We start from the raw sequence: 15,982 nt of genomic DNA, 5'->3' as shown, positions 1-15,982 counted from the left end.
TTAAATTTTGGCTTTCTGTTTTATTTATGTAAAAAGACTTTTCTTTTTTGAAAGTTCATTAAGAAGTACCTTACATGGGTAAAATGTAGAGAAATAAATGAATTAAACTATATTTTCAAGTACTAATGTCATATACACGCCAGGTGTAAATAGCGTGTAAATCAAGGGAAAGCTAGAGAAGCGAAAGTTGGCGAGAAGATTGTCTAATTCGAGAGAGTCCACAGAGCTAGCGTGTGTTAAATATATCCAGAAATCAAATACACCCTTCTCTCTGAGTTACTTGCAAATTACAAATTTCTGAGCAACACAAGTAGAATCGCAATCGGTAAATTAGTAATCGCTATAACGTATACTCCGCCATCTTGGAAGATAAAGAAAATGTTGTTTCGTCAAATAATAACAAAAATGTTTGGTATTCAAAAACTGGTATTCTCAGATTTGTCCACTTTTTATTAATTTAACTACATTTTTTAAACAACTATTTTTAGGAAAGAACATAACAAAACATATTTCTCGCCGCGAAAATGATCGAAATCAGCGACACGCGCCTGCAATTTCTTTTATTCTACCATGTCCGTTTGTATAAGGGCCAAAAAGGTCCGATTTCAAATTTAACAAATAAACCTCGCAGGAGGGAAGAGAGCAGAGAGATCAAGGAGCGAGGGGAAGCGCTTGTCGGGTAAGCGCACGCCGAGGCTCGCACTTGCGGAGCTCGACGGCGCGTGCCGCCGGCTGCGGTCGGGATGCCGGAAATTCGGCCGCTCGCGGGAAAGCGCCGGCTCGCTTGTGGGAAAGCCGGAGCGGAAGCGGCCCAGAGCGACGAAGCCGAGTACTAGGCAGGCAAGCAGGCACGCAGGCGGCGGCGGCGGCGGCGTATATTATTGATCAATAAGAGCGACCAGCATGGGCGACCCGTGCCGGCAGCGGCGGCGGCGGCGGCACGGTGGAGGCAGCTGTCACTTCCTCCGCGTTTTTACGTCGCGCGCGCGGATACACGCGCTCGCCGCCGCGCGCGCGGAACCGTGTCCCCGGGTGTCCTCGCGATCCCGCACCCCGTCCCCGTTCTGCGATGCGTGACCGGGGTGCGTCGCGCTAGGTGCGTGCGAGAGTGGTGCGTGTGTACCCGAGTACTCGAATACTCGAGGTCACGATAGGACGCAGCGAGTACGCTTTGATATAAGTACACGCCGCCAGTCGCCGAGCGCTTACGTCGACTCGTGGAAAATACGCGGTGCGGAGGATGAGACGCCAGCGGGGGTTGTAACGGCGCGAGAGGGGAACGGAAAAGGAGAGTGACGAAGGGAGAGAGTTACGAGGAGGGAGGGAGAGAGAGAGAGAGAGAGAGAGAGAAGGACTCGAGGGTGCGCGGGGTGCAGAGGGACCAGGGGAGAGGGAGAAAGATAGGGTGAGATCGACGACGTGCTACGCGACATGTGTCCGTGCTGAGGATCGTGTCCCCGACTGTGACGACGTTCGAGGGTGCGCCTTGAGCAAGGGCGACCGGTTCTACGGGAGGGTGAGGGGGAGGGTGAGAAAACGGACGGACGGACGTGGTAAGACGGAGAAAAATTTCATCATCCCCCTGCATCGTCGCCGGGGCTCTCTCTCGCCGTCGTCTACGCGGGACCACCACCGATGCAGACCTTACGGAAAAAAAACAGTCCGTGCAAGTGTGAGTAGAACAGCCGGGCTTCCGCCCCGGCACGTCTGTGTTCTCCGTGAATTATCGTCCTCGCGAGGAGGATCGCGAACGTCAAGCGGCTTCGGAGCTCGCACATTTCCCGTCTGTCTCGAGTCCGGGCATGACGGTGTTTCTGGTACCACCCTGTAGATCGGTTAGGGGTAGTTGAGGGCGCCCTGTAATATGGCTTCCTCGTCTTCGTGGTGAAACAGGACGGATCGTTTGTCGTTGTGCATTTCGCAGGGGTGCTTCGCTACGCGTTTCGTGCGCGACGCATGGCGTGAGGCAGCGAAAAAGTAACCCTTGCCTTTGGGGTTCGCCGGGGGAGCCTGTTCGAGGGTTTCCCTCGTATTCGTTACCGATCGAGCAGTGTAGCTGTCCGAACGCGCGCACGTTCTCGGCGGCAGATGATGCTAGTTGTGCCGTACGCGTGTTGGAAATTACTACTGGATTCTAGAGGGGCGCGAGGGAGCGCGTGCATCCCCTTATTCGATTAAACATTAATTGTCTTATGGGACTGTAAAAGAATTATACGATAGGGGATCTTCATAAAGAAGACAATGGGGGCAGATTGGAAAATATTCTTTCATGTAAATAGAAATAAAAATGCGAACAAGCTAAATAAAATAAATTTGATAAAATATAACAAAAATGAAGTTGCTCCGAAGTGCCGTATATGGATACGTGCTCCTACTGCATATCTGAAGCGATTAACATTTCTTGAATTACGGTTGTGGAATATACGCAGAAGGCGTTGCGGTGAATAGAAGAGAGACAGATGGAAGTGGCATCTAAATGAGCTGCAAGAATGCAAGTCATTATGCGCGTAGATACATGCTTTTTGTGGATAAATTCTCAACGAGTCACGTCAGTGACAGCAATTCATCATTCTATATTTGTTCCTGATTGCAGCCGATCCTTCGTTGTTACATAAATTCATCATAAATTGCCATCTTTGCACGTGAATGACGACTTGCGTCGCATAAATACAGTGCATACACGATAGGATATCCGCAAATAAACGGGTCAAGTTTGAGTGCAGTCAGTCTTCTTCGAAGCAACTCTTTCAGCGAAAATATCAGGGAAAATATAAATAAAAATTGTCGCAATAAAAATGTTCTCACGATACCTTGCTATAGCACATAGTCGTCATAGCATCACACTTCTATCAGCCACCAATGTTCTATACGACATCCGGAAGTATGTCTCGGTCAAATTTCTCAATGAGTCAGGATCATTGAATTTCTTTCTAAACTTCTTTGATCATCCCTTTAAACGCAGGTAAAATTGGACCAATTGCTTCAGGGTCGAAACAATCTTCCACAATAACGGAAAGGCTCGTGGTACACGTGTTAATCGACCCCGTGCTCTCGTGCGGTTGCTCCATTGTCGCGCGTCTCATCCCCCGAACCGCAATAATAATTGTTGTGAAATGGAGGCGCGACAAGTGGAACTCGCGGCAAGATGCATCTGGCAGGGGGTGCCAGGGAACAGAGAAGGAAGGAGCCCGGGCTCCTGCGGTGAAAGAGCCTCGCGATGAAAAGTTGGACCGGTACATGCTGGATTGGTGTATATTCTCGAGTATCGACAGTTGGTGTTCTCCACTCGAGAACGACGAGTGCCTTCGAACAAACGTGACGGCAGTCTCCGGTCATTAGAATCGCAGGGGCAGCGAGAGGTGCCCGCTGAGAGAAGAAGAAAAGGAGAGAGTCACGATAAATTGGCGCCTCTTGTCTTTTTTTTTCTGCAGTGCTCTCTCCCCCGTATTATTTAGATTTAGCGATTTTCCATGGGGCTCTGTCGTGCTCCTCCCCTCGTTTGAGTACACCTTCGCTGCTAGCGTCGATTATCTTGTGCAACCTTGCACAATTATGACGCTTGAACAGTAATAAACAGTTATTTTCGCCTTGATACTTAATATCGAGTTGTATGAATTAATCGCGTTCGTCGTAATCAGCGCCAATTATCTTTGTTGATCGCATTGAAGCCGCGAAATTATAACTCGCGTATGACTCACGTTCAGCATTGCTATAAATATTTGTCCCCGCGCTGCATCGCGTTAATTCGTTTACCAAATATTATCGGTTACATTTCGATGCTTGGACAATATTGCTACTTTCTTTCGAAGCGGACGTTACGAATCGCTAATGTTCGCCAAGCTGTAAATAGGTATCGGTCCAATTATCGGCTTCCGCTCTAAGCCATTAATTTTAACGCCGGTCTTCACGGCAACAGCAGATCGTTCTCGGCAGGCACTCGAGCGGGGTTCTCTCATTTTGCAGTCCCGCTGGTCAAATTGCTTGTACGACCGATCGATATCGGTTTAATGCATTCGGACGTATCGCCGGATCGCTCCACGGAACCCCTGTGGCTCCAAATACGATAATTCGATCCGCCGGGCAAGTCTCTCCTTCACGCGAGACTGAGCGGGGCTCACACGTCGCGACGTTACAATGAGTGCTCCTCCTCATGGTGGTGGGCTCTTGCATTTTCGCGTTACTTCCACGACGATTCACCGCGCGAAAGCACGAGACGCATTTGCGGACGACGACTTTGCATCCGTCGAATTTTCCGATGAAGTTTCACGGTTTTCCGATCTTCCGAGCTTCGTGGATCCCTCAAGTTTCTCGGCTTCAACAGAATAGAATCTTGATTTCGTTTCACGCAGGCTACTTTTGACAAAGTAAAGAAATATCTTCCGAAAAATATAATTCCATGTGAGAAATACAATTTTGTGCTATCTGCACTGTAATTTCTTGTGACTTAATCTCAGATTCACCCCTTCCAATAATTCTGCATGTCTTGCTTCCAGACAAGAATGACCCAAACCGCTTTCATGGGGAGGGTGTATCGTTCAAGGCGAAGCTGATCGGTATTCTGGAGGTGTCGGAAGCACGCGGTGACCGGATGTGCCAGGCGGCCTTGGCTGACCTGAAGATGGCGATTCGCGCCGCCGGCGAGCACAAGCAACGAATCGCCGTTCAGGTCAGCATAGATGGGCTTCGTTTGAAGGACGAGAAGACAGGGGTGAGTCACGTGAAATTCTTTTTTAGTAAACGATCAAATTTGGAGAGTAATTTATGATATAATTATTCTATAATTATTCGCAGGACTGCTTGTATCATCATCCGGTGCATAAAATATCATTTATTGCTCAAGACATGAGCGACTCGAGAGCCTTCGGATATATTTTTGGCTCACCGGACACCGGACATCGGTTCTTCGGCATTAAGACTGATAAGGCAGCGAGTCAAGTAAGTCCCATTCTCGCATCGCTTCAACCCTCATCTTGACATTCTGGGAAAACGTGTTCTCATCTAACAATATGACACGAGGATCCGTGATACGCAAAGTAATACAATTCACCCTGCAAATTCCCCGATAAATTCTCCACAAATCACGCGCGCACTCGAACCCCGAAGTTTCGAAGAATTGTATCACCGGCGAAACCTAATCAGGGTGCAAGGGCGCAAGACGAGGGGGTGTCGAATCGATTTCGCGACACGAGAGAGCTATCGGGGACACGCACGGGCGATCACAATTTCGCGGCCGTGGGCGCGCGCGTTCCTACGTCTCCAAGCGCGGTTAAAGTGTGTCAATTATCGGAGACGGATAGACGCAGCGTGGTGGCCGAAGAGGGAAAGGGCCCGAGAGGACGGGGAGAGTCTAAAATGATATTTGCCCAATCGGAGAAGCAATATCGACCCCGGGCGACCGTATAATCCCGGACGCGTATGTAAATAATTGCATTACTCGGCTCGCCGGCGTCGAGCCCTGGTCCTCCGGATGCGTCCTCGCCGCGGGAGATTGTTGCCGGATTATCCACGGCTCGCTCGCTTCGTACTTGCGCTCAAAGCGAACCACCGGCAACTTCTTGATATTCAAATCTGTCAGCACGTCCCGCTCTCGTGTTCGAGCACGACACGATTTAATCGCCGAGTAACCACGTCTTTCTTTGAGCGCCTCCTTTCTTTGCAGCGAAGTATAGCGAAGATCGTCGTTAATTAATATGTATGACATCCGTAGGCGTGATCGATGAGGGGAAAATATTTGTCGCAAGGATTTTGCTTTATATGCGTCAGAATTTGAAAGATTTTAATTGACATCGATTTTGTGTTAATAATATTAGATTTGGATGTTATCTAAATGTTTTGTTAAAAAGGATGCATTACTAACACTATATTCTTTTGATTTGATTCGATAGAATACTACAAAGATGCTTGTCTGAATTACGCACTCGTAATTCTTGTTGGACGGAAAGAAATTCTGTGGGTTCAGTGGTACGTTATTACCTGCGGTAATACATTACCGGTGTTCGCGGAGAACTTTTAGCAAAGAAGCGAGTATCATGCGCAACGGATCATGCGGCGAACGGAAGTTTATAATTGGCCGCGCTAAATCGCGGAATATATTTAACTCCGTTATGGAGCGCGTAGACTTTCGCTCTCTATCGCGGGCACAATTGCCGAGTCCTCAACTCGCTCAACTCAATAGCGATGATCATCGTCGCGAAAATGAAATCAGCCGAGGGAGCTCGCGCGACAGGTGGCAAATTAATTCAACAACCTTACGCCTTCATTCAATTTCCAAGTTTAATTTCTGCGCTCGCCTCCTGTAAACGACTCCCGGTAATCTACGCCCGTATACACGACGACGGTCGCGTTTGACGCGCTGCTGGAGATTTTAACCGAAGTGGAATCGCGGCAAACAGAGGGGTGTTGCGTTGATGACGGGGATGGAAGCGGAATAAACAGGGACGAGCTTTCGGCAATTGCTGTCATCGAACAGCGGATAGCGTTCTTGGGTCCTCGATATTTTTCATCCTCCGAAATTCGTCCAGATTGACTGAGAGAATTCAGAGATTTCGATTGAAATATAGAAGAAACATTTTCTTGCTATTTTTTATTACGTAAAATTGATTATAAGCGCATGTCAAAAGAGTGCTTTATCAATGAGAAGTAAAAAATTTTGTTCTTAAAATTAAATTCTTCGAAAGATAATTTACTTTTCTAAAACAATTTAGCATTCGAATCTGAAATTCTTTCATGGAGCGAAAATTTCTGAAAATTATCACGTCTCAAAGATGTAATAGAGACAAGGTTGCTTTGATGTACCGCAGAAGTGGCAAGAGAGAAAATTTGCTTAACAGGTAGTGATAGCGATGCGAGACTTGTTCCAAGTAGTGTTCGAGCAAAAGAAGAAGGAAATCGAGCAGGCAAAACAGCAGATAGAGCAGAATGCCATTAACGCGATTAAATTCCACACCGGCGGTATTTTCGTTGAGCCAGCGCCCGACACTAAGGTAAGTCCCAGTCTCTCGAAATAATTGCTACAGTCAAGATACGCCGACTAAACAGTTTCTCTCAAATGAGTTCCACTCGTTGTACCTTTAATTGCTCCTCTGTTTCATAGTATACGAAGTATCAACTCTTGGACTCTTGGATCAGTTTCTTCAGTACCAAGTTCAAATCGAATCTTTATCAAATGTTTTCCTCTTTCCAGAGACAGAATTAGACAGACTAGTCTAGCTGAATTAATTTAACTATCGGTTACGGAAATAATTCTAAAGATCGATTTATTAATATATTAATGTTTAACGCTAATTATGGTTGACATGATTATGCTGCTGCCCTTTGCATTTTGTAACAAATATTATTATCTAAACAAATAGAGAATTTGGAACTGCGATAAGAATTAATCGACATTGATCGATTAAAAAAAGGAAGGACGTATGCCATCATAACGCAGTTTTAAGCATCAGGGGGCGAATACACTATAATCGATTTGCCGCAGGGCGCAGCAGGCACCGAGTCCTCGTTTCATCGAATTCGCACGACTAACTGCGAGGTCGACAAGCCCGTCGATCGCAAGAACGAGTCACAGAGCGGCGTGATCGCGGATCTGCTGGATCTGCAGTTCGAGCTGAATTCGTTGCAGCAGGGCATCCATCAGATGGACAAGATCACCCCCGAGAATCCCGTGCCGTCTACCGACGACCTGTTTGAGACCGATCCGTTTGGCGACTCCTTCGTAAACATGAAGGTTAATAAAATTGATTTAACTTTGGAATAAAGCCCTCTTGGAAACTAAGTTAATATTACAGAGAGTAAACTACAATTACAGAAAGCAGTAATGTGAATAAAGAATCACGTATTCGCTACTCCTCTTTGATATTTGAAACGAATTCCCTTGTCCACTGCAGCTTCAGGAGACAGTTCGTCCAATCTTGCCACCGCCGCCCTCTTCGACGAAGAGAGGACATCTGGAGCGGCAGCACACCGTACCGGCACCGCCTGCATCGAGCACTTCGAGTCCGGCGACGTTAGTCAGTAAAACACCTCCACCACAGAGCTCGATTCACTGGTTTGATAAGGAGGCCGAGAATCTCTTTACCGACAACGAGCTGGCAAATCTGCATAAGAACGCGACGTCGAAGAAGGACCAGGAAGACGTAAGTGTCAATTTATTTGTACCATTTGTTTTGCCTTTCAGCTATATGCCGTTCTCCAAATATCGCGGAATATAAATATCACTCGTATTACAGAGCTCGGTAGAGACAACACCTCGCAATACTCAGACGAAGAGCCCGCAGATCGACGTATTCACGGAGCTGGATCCCCTGGGGACCGGTCTGATCAAGCCGTACGTGGACAAGAAAGACTTCTTTCAGCACCTGAAGAACCCGCCGAAGAAAGTCCTCAAGGATCTGGTGTCCACGAGCTCCAGCGACAGTTTCCCAACAAACTTCAACATTACGACCACGGATAGCATGGAGTCGACAAAGGTGCACAGTGAGATGTCGTCGCGAGACAGCGAGGACAGCAACTTCGCCAACTTTGAGCGATTCGACGAGAACGAGGAGCAAGGGGACTCGCCGCCGAAGAAGGAACTGTCCTCGAGATCGATTCATCATCAGCCGCTGTCGGTGTCACTACCACCGGAAGAGGCGACGTCGTCCAAGGGAACAACAACTGCGTCCGCGAACGCCACGGGTGGAGGTTCGATTCTTCGCAACATGGACAGAGACTCGACGGAATCAACGCAGGCACTGGTAAAGCTGCCGAGTCCGAAAAAGTACCTCCAGTCCGTACGGAAGAGGGACTTCGATATCGATTTGCCGGGTGGCAAGGCGCACCCCGCAGAGCCCAACAAACAGTTTCCGGTGGACTTTTCGGTGACGAACGAGTCGCCAGCTTCGCCGCTGCGTTCTTGCTCGTCTGACGCGAATTCGCGTCTGTCCAGCTCGAGCGCGGAGCTGGATCTGGTACCAGAACCGCCGCCTAGGGGTGCAGGCAGTGTCCTCATCAATCCACCGCCATTACCGCCAAAGAAACAGGGTAATCGTGGTGGTGCAAGGCCGCCCCCTAGACCGCCGCACACGGACGGACACTTTCAGTACGACTTTCCGCAGCGCGAGACTCCGTCGTCGCCTACCAGAATCACCCGCGACAAAAACAAGAGCCCGCCGAGGGATTCTAGAGGTCATCAATTCGATGACAATTTCAGTCCGCCTCCGCAGTTGCCCGCTAGATCAGACTTTGTGGGTACGATGAGCGCGACCAGCACCGCCGCCTTTGAGGACTCCTTCAGTACGATGATGCCGCCCGCAACGTCGCTCTCCTCTACGTCTTTTACCAGCAGCACTGCCGTTTCAGCTGCAGATACGAAAAAATCGACGAAACCATCCCTCGACATCACGCTTAGTCAGCTGACGTCGTCTTGGACGAATCTGGACGAACTGGCGTCTAGTCTCAACATGACTGTCCAGCAGCTGACGAGTATGACTCTGACACAGTTGACGCAATGCTTGGCGACTCTATCGACGAGAGAAACTGCCAGCAACGATGTGCAGGAGACTGTCGTTTCGCCAGTGACAACGACCACGAAGGAACAAGTGATATCGCCCAGGACCACGATTATGGCATCATCGACATTGTCATCATCGAAACCGCTCGAAACGACAATCGAGTCCAGTGTGACATCCTTTGTACGTTCGGAGTCGTTCAAGTCCAATTACGAGCCGGCACCGAAGCAAGATTCCACGTACGACAAGTATGCGGTTTTCAGGGAGTTGCTGGAGATGGAGCAGATGGAGCGGAAAGAGGAAATGCAAATGGAAGAGACGGGCGAAAAGGAAGAATTGGACGAAAACGGACAATCCGATGGAACGGAGATTGAGTCGGAAGTGAGGGTCAGCGAGAGCACTTCGGATTCCATCGCCTCGCTGGTGAATCTGACTGTCAAGCTTCCGGTCAAAGACGAGAACCTGTTGAGAGAAGAGCTCGCGAGATCCAATGAGACAACGACGACCGATACACTCGCGAGTCTGACAGCGGAGAGAGAAAAACTAGCGGAAGTCGAAGACAGAGAAAGCGTGGAGAAGGACAGTGAGGAGGTGATGGTAGACGCGGACGTTACATCTGATTCATCCACGGTTCAGCAGACGGAGATAGACGCCGAGGACGACGAGAAGACGCAGACCATCATGGAGGCGGAGGAAAAGGCGGAAAACTCCGAGAAGGGTAGCGACGCGAACGGCACGTCCTCCGATAAAGTCGGCTCAGACATCCTCAACGAAGAGACGAACGGCTCGTCCGCGGCCGAGAGATCCTCAGTGGAAGTGAAATCATCCACGTCGACGTCGAGCGACAGGTATGCTGCATTACGAGAGATCATCGGTGAACCGGAACCGTCGCCAATCAGAAGGGACGAGGACGAGATGATAAGCCCGGCTCGTGCATCACCGGTGATACAGCAGCAATCGCAACAGAATCAGCAGCCGAAGAGTCTGGCCGAAGTGGAGCTACTGAATCTGTTTGCTGACAACCTGCCGCCACCGTCAAGCCCGAGCATCACGATCAAAAAGGACGCCGACCTGAAAGCCGTGGCGATGGACATCTTCGAGGAGATAAAGATGCTGAACACCGGCACGCATCGCGCTATGGAGGGCAAGCCGCCGTCATCCTCGGGCTTCGAAGACATGTTCTGTCCGTTTGCGGAGACAACGCGATCGGACAGAGACGACAGCAAAGAGGACGGCAATTGGGCCAAGTTCGAGACGAGTATCTTCGGCTCGTCGGACAGGTCGTCCTGCGAGGGTCAGCGGTCGTTAGGCGGCACATCGCCGTGGTCGCCGGACGGCAAGGACATCCACAGGGAGGTACCGTTCAAGGGCAGTGGCGGATATCGACACTCGGGTGACAGCGACAACGAGTGGAAGGACGAAGAGGAGAGCGAAGAGAGCAACGGTAGAGTACGAGGAGACGGCAGGTACTGGTCGCGACATCCGCGCTTCGACGCTCCCGCCTTCGAGGACAGATCGTTTTACGAGGAAGGCGACAAGCGGGAGCGCAGCTTCCGCGATAGGATGGGCAGGAAGTCGGGACGTGGAACGCCATGGGGCAAGAGCGCCAGTAGTAGTGGCGGGGGTCATCGACCACGTGACCCGTCGCCCTGGCACGAGGAGGGCCAGTGGGAGGACGAGGGCCCGAGACGCGCATATTCGCACCGGAAAGTGCCATACAAGGACGAGGAGGATCAATACGAGGCACACTGGAAGTGTCGACCGTCGAAGCCGCCGCTGTCGCAGCGGTGCAACTGGAGCCACGATGTCCACGGTGGCACGTACTACGACGACGAGCGGAAGCGGAAGTTGATGCTGTGGAGCGAGGAGGATCGTTTCGGTAGTCAGGAGAGCATGGGCTACGACGAGGAAGACCGGTGGAGCAGGAGAAGATACGAGAGACGGCGATGGGAGGAGGACGGCAGATTCTGGGGCAGACGGGGTCCACCGGATGCCGATTATCCCATGAGAGAGCCGTACTACTACTACAGGGACCGACCGCACGACTATCCGTCCTGGGACGAGGAATACGGACCCGAACCACGTCCGGCCGACGATTCGCCCAGGTACAATCCAGCGGGGAGGAAGAGACACTGGCCGAAGCGGCCCAACAGTGCGAACGACGGCCGCAACCCTGACGTGGTGTACACAGATCCGCGCAAGTTCGGCGGCACCACCAGGTCCGAGTGCAGCGACAACGACTCTGATCCTTACCTGCGGCCTTCCCAACGATCGAGGAGCCGCGAGAGCTACTGGGGGAGCGATCAGGAGTACGACAGTTGGGCGGAGCGGCCATACTGGTCCGAAGGTCCGGACGCGAAGAGCGAGACGCTGCATCGCAAGCGGATAGCCAGGCACAAGACGCGACAGGTGCAGAAGACGCAGAGCCCGTTCGAGGACGACTTCGCGCAGAGCGTCGAGCACGCGGAGCCGCCGAGCGGATCCGCGGCCGCGCAGCTGGAATCCTTGGCGTCCATGGATGCGCGGATACGATCGCTCGACGTGGCCGATCAGAAGCGTGAACCACCACCGACGAGTCCCTCGTCGGGTAGTCGAGGCAGTAAGGATCACCTCAGACGGGATGTTTCCGGACGGGAGTTCAGCAAGCGGTCGAGCTACTTCGAGGACGATCTGACGCCCACGGCGAGCGCGTCCAGCGACACGTCTGACCGACAGAGATTGTCGTCCGAACTGAAGGCCACCCCGGAGGAATTACCGTGCGACATTAAAGACCCGCAGCAGCAGTCGATCGACGGCTTTACGGCTGAAGATAGCGGCCGCGACTCTTTCTTCAACGGTGACCTGAGGTTTGATGACGACGCGTTCGCCTTCAAGTCCGAGCTGGACGACAACGTGCCGGATCATCGCGCCACCACGTTACCGCTGAAGAACTCGCGGCAGGGGAAGTACGGACCCGGCAACAACAACAACAATAACAAGAGCAGGAGCGATCAGTACATCCGGAAATCAGAGTCGGTGAACATCTTCGCGCGGGAGAGCGACCCGTTCGACGGCGACGACTTCTTCAACTGATTCGTCAAGTGACGGGCTGAGATGAGGCCGAGGATCACCCGAATTCCGCGCTGAATTCAGTGACGTCGATGTGGACTAAATCATTGAGACTTGGATGAGGAAAAAAGAGAGAGGGAAAGAGACCACGAGATGAGTTTCGTTGAGTATTGCGGGAAACGTCGGCGGATCGTGAGAAACGGTGTAATTCTCGCTGCAGCAATACTTTGTTCTCGTCGGTCGTAGCAATTTTAATGTAGCCATGTTGAGCGGAAAAGCATTGAACGCGATTCGAGGGCGAATGCGGAGGTATCGTTGTCCATAGTGTATCTTCGCTGCGCTTTTATCATATCGTGAAAATTCATGTCGCTTATTTGAAAAGTTCTTACGAGGAAGGTTAAAATTTCCCGTTAATTATTGTAAACTTTGTTATACTCAATTATAATATATAAAATCGATTAGTTAAGACATCTCTACTCACGTTTTCGATAGAGATTAATTTGATCTGACAATGAAAGGGAGTGCAACGCGTTTGGAAATTGTTGGTCGTAATTTCTTGCTGAAGCGCAAACATTCTGCAAGGAAATAACTAGTCACTGTTCTAACGAATCTGTATATAATACGATTGATGTATTAGGGGTGATTTGCCGGAAACGAAAGAGAGAGAGAGAAAACAAGAAATCAGCATGATTTAATAAAATCTTGTGTTGTGTGATTGCGTTATTATCGTTTACATCGTTTTACGTATTTGTTTGTATGTTCGCGATTTGTGTACGCGTTGCGAGTGCGAGTTAATTTATTTAAGCGTATAATTTATGTAATAATTCTGTAATTCTTTTAAGCGAAAACGATTCTAGTCACGCGTGCGTAACCGTTGTGCTGGGAGAGAAGATGGACCGATCGCGCGCATTTTCGGAAAAATCAAAACATGATTTTTATACATTTTTAACTAGCTCGGATCGATTACGTTGCATCAGGCGTTCGTACATAATCGAGGCGACACGGTGTATTCTTCTGCGAGCTCCCCTTCGATTTGCCATTCGGTTACGCCGCCGATGAATTGCTCTCACGCGTGAAAAATACGCGAAGGGTGGTAGAATTGTGTTTACGCAGATGATTATTATCTTACGTTTGTCGTACTTCCAGCGTTTAACTGGCAGAACTCGGACTAGTAATTTTTGCGAAACGACTTCGTGTGTATTTATTTTATGCGTGCGATCGGATTGGAAAACCGGGCTTTTCTAAAAAAACATGAGAATCGATAATTTTATCTCTTAAATTCAATCGAACATTATTGGTTTGTAAATGTGATGCTGAGAGAATAATGTGACAGCCTGAGCCAACAACTGGTTTGAAAAAATCGAGTTAATATGACAGTGTTTTCGTAAAAGGGATAATATTTATACATTTTGAATAACGTACTGATTAACTCAACATATGGTATTGCAATCTTTTTTGTTCTCAAAATTCTTTCGTGGTTCAAGCTCGCAGTATTCTCAATATTCTTCGAAATTATAAATTGAATGATAGAAATTGCACTTTAACATATCTAGAAGGGAGTACAAAAGGAATTTATTATTCCAATCTGGTATTTCGTATACCACGCAGATTAAAATATTTTTTTCTATCCAATGCGATCTTACGTACGAGAGGTGCAATTTTTCAAGGTTTGCTGCAATTATTCGCAAATGTATTCGCATGTACGCTGACCGAGTACTTTACGCTAACCACCGAACTACAGCGCGATCACGCCGACATTTTACACTGTATGTATTTATGTAATAATAGTAGTAAATTATTTATCACCGTTTAATGAGATTACTCGACACTCTGTATTGCGAGTACGCGTCAGAATGATAATGACAATACGGCTTCAATGGCAATTCAATTCCTTACTCTTCCCGCGTCCCACCCACAATTTGTTAATACGTCTAACGATCAATTATACATATAATCGTGCAAGTCCATCTCGCTGTTTTTGCATACGACTTCCCGAGGGATCGCGCGGGCGCTTTCACGCATGATCACGGAGGTCCACGGCGGGAAAAGAGATATCATCTGCTGTATAAAGTAAAATGAATATATCGACGATACATATCCCCAGCAACTCTCTTGGATGATAATTGCAACAACAACAACGAGCTCTCTCCAACTGCTCTTATCAGCCACGATAAATCGCGGTTTCCTAGCATCCCCCTGTCGCGATCCCGAGGTTCCTTCCTGTATCTGCGGTAAAAGCAAAGGGACAAATAACGAAGGCGCCAATCGACGAGGTGGCGTCATCATCGACATTCTCAATCGGCGCCGCCAGTGTGGCGCGATCGCAGCACATCATCCCCCCGCTCGCTCGTGGCCACCACCACCACCACTACCCCGTTCCTTGATTCGGCCGTGCGCGCACAATGCACAATAAAAGAGCATTAGATCGCCGGCTTTGTCGAGAGAGAGCGGCTGCACGACTTCCCTCGCAACAATGGCGCGGCCTCCACTCGGCCGCGGTGCTCGAAACACCTGGCAAACAAGGAAACAATGCGCCGCACGAGCCGCACTTCGACGGGATTTCGCGCATTTGGGGGTGCGCGCACGCTAACAAATTATCACCCCCGCCCTCTCCTGCTCCGTCACTGTCGCCCTCGCCTCTCGCTCACCCTCTCGCGAGTTTATATATCTCTCTCTCTATTTGTTCTCTCGCTCTCTTTTCCTCTTGCCACTTTTGCAACGTCCTTCGCATCTTTCTCGCGCTCTCCACCTTTCCGCTTGCGGCCGCTTTTGCTTCCGTCTGCGAGTTTCGGTATTACGAGCCGCGCAGTTTCAGCAGAACTTTTGCAGCACTTCTCTGTAATTGTATGGAGAATATTGTATATCCAATGCGATATCCAAAGCATTTTCGGGATAAAAGCTGAACGGATCGATCAGCCTACAAAGAAGACATTCTGAATGTCTGTAATGACACCTTTACTATATTCTTTTCGATGGCATCTTTTTTGTTATGGACAGATAAACGGAAAGAGTTACGGTAAGTAGATTCGGAAATATTTTATCACTTTTGCCAAATTTAAAATCTATTTCTTTATTTCCCGATTAAACGTTTAGGTTTCAAATCAATATCTTCAATTTTTTAATTTTTTCTTAGTTTTAATCGTACTGATATCAAAATACACACAATTTAATAAATATATAGAAAATATAAACATATATTACTCAACAGCTGTAGATGACGTAAAGAAATATCTAAAAAGGTCAAAATATTAAGAAAAACATATGTTTTTCTTTTTTTTCTATTTAAACTCAATGTAAAAGATGCCGTTGAATTCGCTTGATATATAATACAATATTCACGGCGGAAAATCAAAGTAATTTACTGTTCATCGTAGGTGGATTTAAATGCAGACTATGCTGCTGTGCCTTTGCGAGGTGACGCACGAGGGAGCGGAAAGCTGCAAAAGAGG

At 48.9% G+C, this 15,982-nt stretch overlaps 1 protein-coding gene across 2 annotated transcripts; it reads left to right on the top strand.

Moving 5' to 3' along the window:
- Positions 1-896: 896 nt before the first annotated feature.
- On the top strand, positions 897-14,638 carry LOC105280179 (protein disabled). 2 transcript variants are annotated; one of them, XM_020031848.2, is made up of 7 exons: positions 897-1,672; positions 4,494-4,708; positions 4,792-4,935; positions 6,831-6,983; positions 7,475-7,723; positions 7,884-8,132; positions 8,226-14,638. In XM_020031848.2, the coding sequence occupies exons 1-7, from the start codon at positions 1,636-1,638 to the stop codon at positions 12,555-12,557; spliced, it is 5,379 nt and encodes a 1,792-aa protein (XP_019887407.1). In that variant the 5' UTR covers positions 897-1,635; the 3' UTR covers positions 12,558-14,638. The 2 variants fall into 2 exon arrangements, with proteins under 2 accessions (XP_019887407.1, XP_019887409.1); XM_020031850.2 differs by having other exon boundaries at positions 897-4,398.
- Positions 14,639-15,982: the final 1,344 nt, after the last annotated feature.

This window comes from Ooceraea biroi, chromosome 8 (genome assembly GCF_003672135.1).
Source record: "Ooceraea biroi isolate clonal line C1 chromosome 8, Obir_v5.4, whole genome shotgun sequence".
NCBI classification, from domain to species: Eukaryota; Metazoa; Arthropoda; class Insecta; order Hymenoptera; family Formicidae; genus Ooceraea; species Ooceraea biroi.
The sequence above is the reverse complement of the archived record's forward strand: the minus strand, read 5'-3'. Positions and strand labels throughout refer to the sequence as shown.

Bases quoted from the DNA above. Each gene is read 5' to 3' on its own strand.
- LOC105280179 (XM_020031848.2), top strand. From the start codon at position 1,636: ATGCAGACCTTACGGAAAAAAAACAGTCCGTGCAAGT. The intron at 1,673-4,493 runs GTGAGTAGAACA...TCTTGCTTCCAG, and splicing joins AAAAAACAGTCCGTGCAAGT to ACAAGAATGACCCAAACCGC. The intron at 4,709-4,791 runs GTGAGTCACGTG...AATTATTCGCAG, and splicing joins TGAAGGACGAGAAGACAGGG to GACTGCTTGTATCATCATCC.